Below are 10635 nucleotides of genomic sequence, written 5' to 3'. Positions count from 1 at the left end.
ACGGATGGAGAACGATACGTTAATTTCATGATTGCTTTTATCATTTAATTTCTAATTGTTGTAGTTTGGTCCCCGTATTATGAAAGGATTAACCCGGAAGCTGTAGTATGCTATCACATCTGCATTTCCGCAAACTTGACTAATTTAAACATTGTTGCAGTTTCACACTGTGGCCACTGGAGGGCGACAAATACACGTAAATCTAGTGGGAGACAATCATTTCTATTGTTTTGAATGATAGCACTTAGCTCCTACAACATGATATTGACAATCTGTATTTTTCTTCTTCTTGTTGTTATTCTTTTTCTTCTTATCATTTTTCTTATTATTATTACCATTCTTCTTCTTCTGCTTCTTATTATTATAAAAACAAAACGACCCCTGCAGAGGGAGTGCCAGATGTTAGCAGTGTAAATAGCCAAGGCTAATTTCCAACACCAGTCCCTTGATGGGCATTAATGACCCAAAATTACATGTTATAGTTTAAAATCTATAACATGTCAGTCATCATTGATTTTTTTGAAAATAAAGAAAAAAATAATAATGCTTTTTATTCTAATTATTAATTAATATTAAATAAATAATGTCTGTGTGAGTTTGTGTGTGAAGAATCATCCAGGTAGCCTCAGCTTTCTTCATTGCAACATTTTATTCTTACAGTGATATATATATATATTTATATATATGTACAGCATAGATGACATTTGAGTAATAGGCTACTGTGATAATGCAGACAGTGAATGTTAGAGGGAGGCCGACAGTGAGCCACAACATGGAAGAAGAGTGCTTTTAAGGAGTCCAATATTTGAAAATCACCTATAAGCAGCACATTTCTTACATTTTATTAGTTGAAGTACAAGAACAAGTTTCCTCAGTTTCCGTCTGACGAGGAGAGAAATCTGCCACTGAAACGTTGAAGCACGAGAGGGCAGGTAGAGACTGTGTAGCTTACATCTTCATTTGTGACAGAAGGACAGTAAAATAACAAGCTCTTCACATTTCATCTGGTGTTGAAGCATTACAGTAAACAAATGCAGATATTTATCTGTAGTCTTCTGAAACTCTACAGGCAGCTGAAATGAGTCAGGACAGAATATGGCCTTTAGCATTAAACTATGTGTGTTTGCAGGTCAGTTTAGTGTAACCGAGCATGTGTAGTTTTAATTCTGCTGCAGACATACGCACCGATAAAAGCTGTAAAAATGTACTTTATTAATAGCTGTGGTTTCTATGATGAAAACATGAGTCCTGCTGCTCCTGACAGCTGCTGACTTCTCCCTTTTTCTCCGGGTCGGTCTACAGACGTCTGTTAACCATTAACGAGCAGAAAGCTCTCAGCACAGGTCGGATTAACAGACAATATGCTGAGGGTGGCGGCTGGTATTTCGTCTGAAGAACAGAGGAATGTGTCGTGATAACACGGTGAGTGCAGTTCTTCTCTTTGTTAGCTTACAAACAGTTTAAGTGTTTATGAGTCTGAGGTTCAGCTTTGATAAAGGCTCATAAGGACCAGCCTGTTGCCTCTGCTGTTGTCACGTCGGGCAGAAACGTCCCAGAGTTTAACAACAACGTCCACAAGAACGCAGCCGCTGAGTCCACAAGAAAAAGACATTTTCTCCGCCCTCCATCTCTTCATCCCTTGTCCTCCTTTAGTGTCTTTCCAAAGTTTTTAAGGATTTGTGAAATCATGTATAAAAATACCTGTACATCACTTTAAGGGACAGTTCACCCCAAAATCAAAAGTACATATTTTTTTACCTGCAGTGCTTTTCAGCCATCTAGATACTTTTGGAGTGAGTTGCAGAGTTTTGGAGGTATCGGCTGAGGAGAAGTCTCAACATAATCCAAGATAATCCACAGACGAGTTTCGTATCACTGCGCAGAAGGAAACATCTACTCATGGACGAGAGGCTAACTGAGCTAATGTTACAGATCAGCATTAATGTTTACATCCTGCGCTGTTACACACTCGCCAACTTTGAGACCTCAAAACAAGGCAGGATTTCTAAACCGAAGCGTTCCTGCATTCTGGTGACTATTAAAGGAAATAACAGAATGGCACTCCTGCGCCCCACGACCGGCAGTAAAAACAAGCATGGGAGATTTTACAGAACTCGAAGGGGAAAAGGTGTGAAAATTTGTCATAATTTGGGAGAAATATGAGAGAACTGTGACTCAAGGAGGAAACCGGGAGGGAGCAATGAAAAACGGGATTCCCCTCTGGACAATCAGGAGCGCTGGCAACGAGCCTCTCGTCCATGAGTAGATGCTCAGAAAGAAACTGAATCTGCTCACAACATGATCTGTGGATTATATTAAGTAATGAGTCATGATTTCTGGAAAGAGACGTTGTGTCATCGAGCTCCATTATATTGTGAAGAAGGTCGATATCGCTCCAAAACTCTGCAACTCACATCAAACATAACCAGAAGGATAAAAAGCACTGCAGGTAAGAGGAGAATATGTGTTGGATTTTGCGGTGAACTCTTCCTTTAATGTCCCATTTTTCAAAGCTCACAGCGGTTGTCCTCAGTCTTGAAGCGGTCCATGATACTCAGGACATCCTCCAGGATGGATGGACCCAGATCCAGATCTAAACCCGCCATAGAGTCTGAACGTGACACGGCGGATGACACTGTGAGGCCGGCCGGCTGGAAGGCGGCGCAGGGCGACTCGCTGCGTTCGCTCCTCAGATCCTCGTTGCTCAGGCCGGCGTCAGAGTCCAGGCTGAGGCCCCGGCGGACGTCCAGGGGCCCGCAGATCTCTGAGATGGAGTCCTCAGAGGAGACCTCTGAGAAGGAGCCGGAGGAGGGGACGAGCCTGCGGATGTTGGGGGAGATGGAGATGTCTCGGCAGGGCTCTGACGCCAAACGACCAACCACGCCGTTCTCAAAGAGCGACCGGGTCGGGTGCTGCTGTCTGTGGCCGTCTGTGTGACTGAAGCCGTTGGCCTGTTTGTGGTTCGTCTCCGTCTGATGGTGCGGGAAGTGGTTCTGCTGGGAGGGCAGAGAGGGAGGCGAGGGGTCGTCCAGGTGGAGGCGCGGAGGTTTGGGTGGAGCCTGCTCGTGGGCGATGAACACGGGCATGGAGATGGTGGTCTTCAGCAGGCCGGAGGAGGAGTGCTGGTAGTGGAAACCGTTGTAGGCGTAGTTGTGTGAGTCCTGTTTGGCGGTGAAGCTGTCGTCCTGGCCTCTCTCCACGCTGTGCGAGCGCGAGTGTCCGTTCTGCATCCGGGTCAGAGACGGCAGCATGCTCATCTTACCCTGCAGGAAGCCCACGTCTCCAAACATGTCGCCTTCACCTTCGGGCCCCACGTGGGCGCTGTGACGTACGTCGCCCAGCGGGGGGCTGATCATATCACCTGACAGGACGTCACGCAGCTTCAGCTTCTTCCCCTTCTTGGGAGTTGTAGTTTTTAGGTACATTGGCGTCTTCGCCGGCATTTTGCTTCTGACGGATTGATGTCAGGTGGTCTTCTGTTGATCTGAGAGAAGAGGTGATCCTCCTCAGGGTGCTTAAAAGTCTGTCAGCAGCTCACAAAGCAAACTCACTTGATAAGAAGCTGTTCAGGCTCTTTGCAATCCAAACAGACTGATCCAGTCTGTGCTGCTTCTCCAACTGAGTATACAAGTATTTAGGTCGGTCAGTGTAGCGATAGCAACCCCGGGGGTTGTGCCTCACGCTGACATGTGACTCTGGGAGGAGAGGAGGAAGGCCTTGACCTCAGCTCAGCTCCCTCTGCCTCTCTCTCATACACAGAAAAGCCATATCCAAGCAAACACTGGGTCCTTCTCTCCTCCAAACACGTCCTTATCTCCGCTCAGATAAAGAGGATGAAGGGATGAAGAATAAGATCTCAGGCGGCCTCGCTGTCTGCTGCCGGGTCGACCGTCTGACTTCTTGAGAAACTTCAGGAATGTGACATCAAAACGTTGGAGATCTGTGAGGAGAAACAAGAAAAAGAGGAGTCAGGAGGAGATGAAGAGAGAGGGAGGAAGAGCGAGGGGAGATAGAAGGGGCGAAGGAGCCGGGGGAGGTGATTTACAACCTCCTCTTCAGTGAGCCAGAGGACACATGATGGAAAACACTCCAGGAATCCTGAGTGTTTGCTAAGAGGGGTCTGCCTGCCCCAAATTATGTGTAAATGTGAGACTTGAGGTCTTGTGGGTGTCGAGGCCTCTCTTACAGTGAATCAGGGCAGAAAATTGGTCACGCATTCCCGACGACCCCTCAGCTTCAGTTAGTGGAAACACAAATTATTGCAGGGAAATTGTTGGTTTTGAAAGCTTCTGGCCGCACAGCTCTGCGTCCTGTTATCAGGGGAAAATCTTAAAGTCTCTTTCCGACACAAACACTGTGAATTATGGGACGACACTGTCGGCTCAGGCCTGAGGGCCGTGTGATCTCATGATCCCATCAGCATCCTAAATGTTCCTCTGGTATTTAACCCTTTAGACAGCGCTGCGCTGTTTCTGTCTGTCGGTTAGGGACAACACACATTTAAGATTACGCATCAATGTAAACGAGCTGGAACGAGCTAATGAGTTCATTTTCATCTGAAGTCCCCAAACTGGTTCAAACAGTTCAACTGCTTTAACAAGTAGAAAACAAAAACAACACAGGAGTCACAGAGAGCAGGACAGAGACGACGTTTTAAGATAACTGGTGATTAAAAATGAAATACTTTGCTCATTTGAAGATTATAACTCCTGAACAAAAACACAGCTGGTTAGAAGAAGCTGACTTTAGACGATGACGACTGAAAAAAGTGACATTAAAGAAAGAACAATAACTTTTGAAGTGTGAGAGCAGCTGGAGGTAGAAAATGATTAACTTCATAAATCATGTGTAAAGTTTCTATAAAGTCACAGATGAGTTATTTAATCAACAACACAGATTCTTACTCTTGTATAACTTTCAGATCTTGTGACACAAAGTGTGTCTGAGCGCTTTACGGATCAAAGTGTCCTCATGTATGTTCACCATTGTTTCAAAATAAGAGAACCTGCTTTGACCAGAGCGTAAAAAATCACTGTGACGATGTTTTCGTCTTGTGACGGCCTGACTGGGTTTGTTCTCAGTTTACTGAGGAGATTCATGGAGGAATGTGTTGATCGTCGTGTGAATGATGCTTGGAAAACTGCAAACTGATCATTTACAACTAATAAAGCCTATAAATTATATATATTAACTATGTCCTGTGTCCCGTGTGTCTCTGGGAGCCTGTTTAATCTAACAGTGACAAATGACAACAATTTTTTATTTTTTTTTATTAGTGATGGGATGTAACTAACTACATTTACTCCAGTACTGTTTTACAGCACAGTTTTTTAGATGCTTGTACTTTATTGAGTTTTTCCATTTCTGCATTTGGAGTCAAATATTAAACTTTTTACTCCACAACATTTATTTCATAACTTTAGCTTTTACTTGATGATAATTTACTTCGATACTTAAGTACACTGAATATCAGATACTTTAATACTTTTACTCAAATACTCATACGGGTGACTCACTTTTACCTTTACTAACTTACTAAATACTTTTTACAACACTGGTTTTGATTGTTTTTTGGATGTGAGGGACTGAAGTGAAGACATCTCGACCTTTGCGTGAAACAGAACGATTATAAAACATTTTCATACAACAGAATCATTTTTGTCTGTTGTTGAAAGTTTTATCTCAAATCGACAAAACTGTTGACATTTCAGTAAAATATTGATGCGTCCAGTTTTGACTTTTGGCTGACTTTCTAGATTTGCGAAGTAAAAAAACAGTTTTCAACTGAGAGCAAGTAAATATTTGCGTCTCCATCGTTTCATCACGACGCTGGCATCTGAAAGGATCCTGTGAACGTTCACACAGGGTTCAGATTTAGGTCAGGATGCATGTGTGAACGTCACAGAGACAAACCTGAGTATTTCTCTGGTTTAATGATTATATTTTGGGGGCTAAAGTACAAAAGTTGTTGCTTATGATTAGTTAAAAAAGGAGAATGGAGTCTGCTTTTAATCATGATTCAACAGGTCTCCATATAAACATGTGAATGTGATCACAGCTTTCACTCATCTGAACACCAGAATCCTCCTGAGATCGTGTTCTGGGATCAGTTTCAGTATTTTTTGATTTCCTTCACAACACAAACTGTCAGTGTTGTTCCCCTGAGAGCTGACTCAGAGTTATATTTCAGTTTTGGTGGAGTCTTTTTCGCTTCACAGAGCTCAACAGAATTCATGTGAAGCCTCCGAATGACGTTTGCTGCCCCGGGGACCGTTTTCACCACCGACTGTCAGGTTTTTCACATCTTTAAATATTTCTATGAGGACAAAACAAGCCAACGCTGAGTCCAGTTGTATAAGTAGGACTAATTGTGCATTAGTGTAACTTGCATGGCAGCAATCATTTTGTCACGGTAGACGTTCAGATTATCAAGAAGTTGATTAATTATTTGAAAGAAAAAATGAATCTAGGGAAGTTCGATGAAGCTATTATTAATGTTTGTAGTGTTAATGATTGAGATCTAATCATTTATATAGTATGGAAACAGCTGTTAAATGTAACTAAATGATCGTATGTGACAGGGACACGACGCTCTGAGTTATGATCTTCTGCTGAGTGTCCGTCGCAGCAGGAGTTTGATAGACGTGGCTCCAGAGGACGGAGTGAGTGAGACATGAGATCAGCTGTTACAACAGAAACATTTTTACTGATCGACTGTTGAAATCGACTCAAGCCGACACAACACTGACCATCAGACACCAGTCTGTAACTGATGACATCACCGTGCAGCTCAGACAGTTAATCCACCTCAAACACTTCAGCGCTGGTGACAAAGACATCTATGAGTAATGTTTTTTATTTTTTATGGACTCATTTTTAGCTCCTTGACTTCATGGACGTGTCAGTGTCGGTCTGTGAGTTCACCACTTCGGGCCAGACTGAAATATATCAACAACTACATGATGGATTATCGTGAAATGTTCTCAGATTATCAGACCTATCATCCAGCACGACAAACCAGTCAACATCTCATTTCCTCCATATTTGGTTTATGACCACATTTCTGCAAATCTAACGACATTGGTATCAGCCTCAGCTGTACTGTGTATCTAACGGCTTACCCCAGTTAACAGCTTTCCAGCACTACACCTGGGAGAACCAGTTCTGTCCAGGTTAGCCGTTGTTAACAAAACCAGGTGATAACAACGCATTATGTGTAATTTGAACACACCGAACACCAAAGCAACATGTCCAAGAGGCCTCTTCAGTTCTAACTAACTGGGCATGAGATTAAACTGTGCATATTTGGGTGTTAGCCCCAGCATGGTTACGTTTAGATAAAAAGTAGACAATGTTTAGGTTTTGGATTAGTTTGGTTCAGATGTTTGGGTTTAAGTAAAGGATGTGGATGAGGTGATGGTCCATGAATTAAGTTATATCATTTAGGACAAAATAACTGACAGAACAAAACAGAAAAAATTGTAAAAACTGCACTAAAGTAGCCTATCTGAGGGCACATTAATCCTCAGTCTATCTTTTTAATGAGAAAACCTTTATTTGTAATGCTGTATTTCACTTATTTCTCTCTCCCTCCCTCCAGCACCACCATCCAATGAAAACAGAGTCCCTCCATCTGACTGTAAGAGCATCCAAACCACAGATATATTAGAGATGAGCTCTGAAACAGCTCAGTCTCATTTAAGCCTCAGAGTCATGAAGAACGAGACGTTAACTCGTCGGCCTTCGTTTTAAAACCAAAATTAATGACAATGCAGCACCGATGGAACAAATGAATCAGACAACTGTGGCAACAGACTAATGAAGAGACGACGTGCAGCGTCTGCTCCATCAGCGCCCACGTAAACAACCAGACTATTAAATAAGACAAAACTATAAACACAGCAACACAAATACACATAAACATAATAGCAGTGTAGAACCGAGCCAGTCCGGACCGGTTCAGGAGGGCGGAGTCAGGCCTGTTAAACTGATGAAGAGACGGTTTCTGGTGTATCGAGTGTGATCTGCTCTACAGCCGCTCCTTTACAAGGAACAGTTCATCCCAACAAGGTCAATTAAATCATGAATCTGTTGAAACCTGCACAAGACAAACTACACACCTTCGTTATCACCCTTCTTCCTTCTACCGAACTACTCTGGACGCGTGTGTGTACAATATTAAACCAGAGTTTGATCCTACATCACCTGTTACATCGACTTTATCAAGAAGCCAAAAATCTTAATCTGAATCTTAGTGACGGAAATCAATGAAAACTCTCACACGCCCCGCTCAGGTGTACAAACACGACCAGCTTCATGAAGTTATTCATCACATCAAACTACTTTTTGATCCCTTTTGGTTTACTTATATGCCCACAACACACACACACACACACACACACACACACACACACACACACACTCCTAGCTTTCCAGTGATGGGGCAAGATTTGTTTGTTTGTCCTACTGTTCAGCCCTTAAAGGTTCCCAGGTCTAATCTGTCTGTCACAGATTACACACACACACACACACACACACACACACACATACACACACACACACACACACACACACACACACACACACACACACACACACACACACACACACCTCACTTTCCAGAGAACACCAGCCTATCGCTCCTTCCGGTTCTTGATGCGTCACCTTTCCTGAGAGCAGGAGTTTTGGGGGCGCTGCTGATGATGCAATCACCCACAGAGGATCTGATCTGAGGTCTGTTTCAGCGCTCAGGCTCCACTAACAGGAGCCACCCGTGAGTCCTGTCATCTTCAAACACGAGCCGACGCGCCTGAACGCACCGCGGCACCGCTCCTCTCAGTGTTGTTATCATCCGCGGCCTCTTGCGTCATGCGTAATTGCGCACAGCAGGAGACTGTTGACAAAAAGCCGTTTGCTGGTCTGCTAATCCGTTTGTTTTTACCATAAAAGTCGAGATGATTTCGTCTGTCATGTAGTTTACAAAGATGTTTGCCACAGTGAGGTTTAACACTGTGTGTGTGAGTTAATGAGGACTCATTTACCCATTAAGAGTCCTGGTGCGGAAAATATCTCACATGTCTTTATTTCTGACCCACATTAGCTCAGACTGGAAACTGTTAACTATGATTAAGTTCATATTCATATGAAACCCTGGTGATTCTCTGGTTTTACCTCCCTGTTCCTCAGTGTGTATGTGTGTGTTTGTTATGTAACTGCAGCCTGTGAGATCATCTCCGTCCTCCTGGAGGCTCTCCTGGTCTGCCTGATTGGTACCAGTGGAACAAATTTACCTCTTTCCAGTCTAATCCGCACCGTCAGCCACAGACACAGCGCAGATATTTCCAGTCAGGCTGATAAAGATGAAAGTCACTGCGGATCTGACTGGTTTGGGATGAAATCCTCATTACTGACCCACTAATCCTGTCACTTTTAAAACAGTCCTACTATAAGATGAGCAGGTAGCAGCAGGATACTGGCGCCCTGCCGGCTGCTCTGACCTCCCGTCTTTGGCACCAGAGGAGAGTTTATTCCTGGAGTCACTGCAGGTAGCGATAACTGGCAGTCTGAGTCACTGGGTACGTTTAAAATTGTGTTACCATTCTCTGATGTATCCTCCTCTTTATGGTTAATGCTGCAGGGCGCAACACATCTGACCGCGTCCACTTAATCTCCTCAGAAATTAGATCACCATAATCTAGATTGGGTCGGATTGAATATTACAGACCAAACTGTGCCGTGTGACACTGACGACTGATATCTTAAAGGCGATAAGAGGATAAATCACTTGTGTTAACACCAGAAACGCTCATAAAAACATCTCATTCATGTTACTTTAGTCAAAAACAGTTGATAATATTTCATAGAAACCAACACTGTCATCACGTTTGTCTTTAAAGTTGAAAAAGCCTTTTCTCTCCACTGTATCTGTATAGTGGATATCGACCAGCTGCGCTCGTTACGCACGCTGGAACCAAAGGGAGTGTCTCGCACATGTAACCGAGCCTTTCATGTTGACAAATAAAACGTTTCTCTGCTCAGTTTTTCTTCTTTTTGTTACTCACACAATAGAAAGAAAGAAAAAACAGAAGCTCTATTCAACAGGTAGGCAGCGGCCACACACCGACCACTGACCGCATCCAAACCCGTGAAAACCCCCACAAAAGACTGAAATAATCAGATGTACGGGTGATATTTACCTCCAGGATGAAACGTGTCTCTCTGTTTGGGAATAAAAGTCGCTGTGGCTGATTCGTAAAATCCACCGACACGGACCGACCCGAGCTCAGGGCAGGTTAAACCTCTTACTGACTCTGGAGCGCTCTGGACGGAGACAGTGAGCTGGACATCGGATCCTCGCTGACGGAGCGCGGTCAAGTCAGAGGGAGTTACCATGAGGGACCACGTCCGGTTAGGAATTTCAAAATAAAATCTTAATCTGGCAACGTGTTTGCTACATTTTTAAGAGCCATCTGCTGTGGGAATACATGGGAACAATACAATCTAATGATTCAAAATTATTGAGCACGTATTTATATATTTTTATTGCAACATCTTATATGAAACACTGCATGTGTTCACCTCTAGTAAAAAAACTAAAGTTTTATACATTATAATAAACCAGACAAAGTATGTCAT

General features: G+C 43.4%; 1 protein-coding gene across 1 annotated transcript; it reads right to left on the bottom strand.

Annotated features, from left to right (window-relative positions):
* Positions 1-630: 630 nt before the first annotated feature.
* On the bottom strand, positions 631-10312 carry LOC141014859 (cdc42 effector protein 3). The gene is made up of 2 exons (XM_073488793.1): positions 10197-10312; positions 631-3940 (listed from the first exon to the last, which is right to left on the bottom strand). Exon 2 carries the CDS (start codon positions 3441-3443, stop codon positions 2508-2510), a length of 936 nt encoding a protein of 311 aa, XP_073344894.1. The 5' UTR covers positions 3444-3940; positions 10197-10312; the 3' UTR covers positions 631-2507.
* Positions 10313-10635: the final 323 nt, after the last annotated feature.

Source organism: Pagrus major, chromosome 2 (genome assembly GCF_040436345.1).
Source record: "Pagrus major chromosome 2, Pma_NU_1.0".
Taxonomy (NCBI): Eukaryota; Metazoa; Chordata; class Actinopteri; order Spariformes; family Sparidae; genus Pagrus; species Pagrus major.
This window is presented reverse-complemented; position numbering and strand designations above follow the sequence as displayed.

What these genes read in the sequence shown, in the direction of transcription:
- LOC141014859 (XM_073488793.1), bottom strand. Translation starts at nt 3,443, where the DNA reads ATGCCGGCGAAGACGCCAATGTACCTAAAAACTACAACTCCCAAGAAG.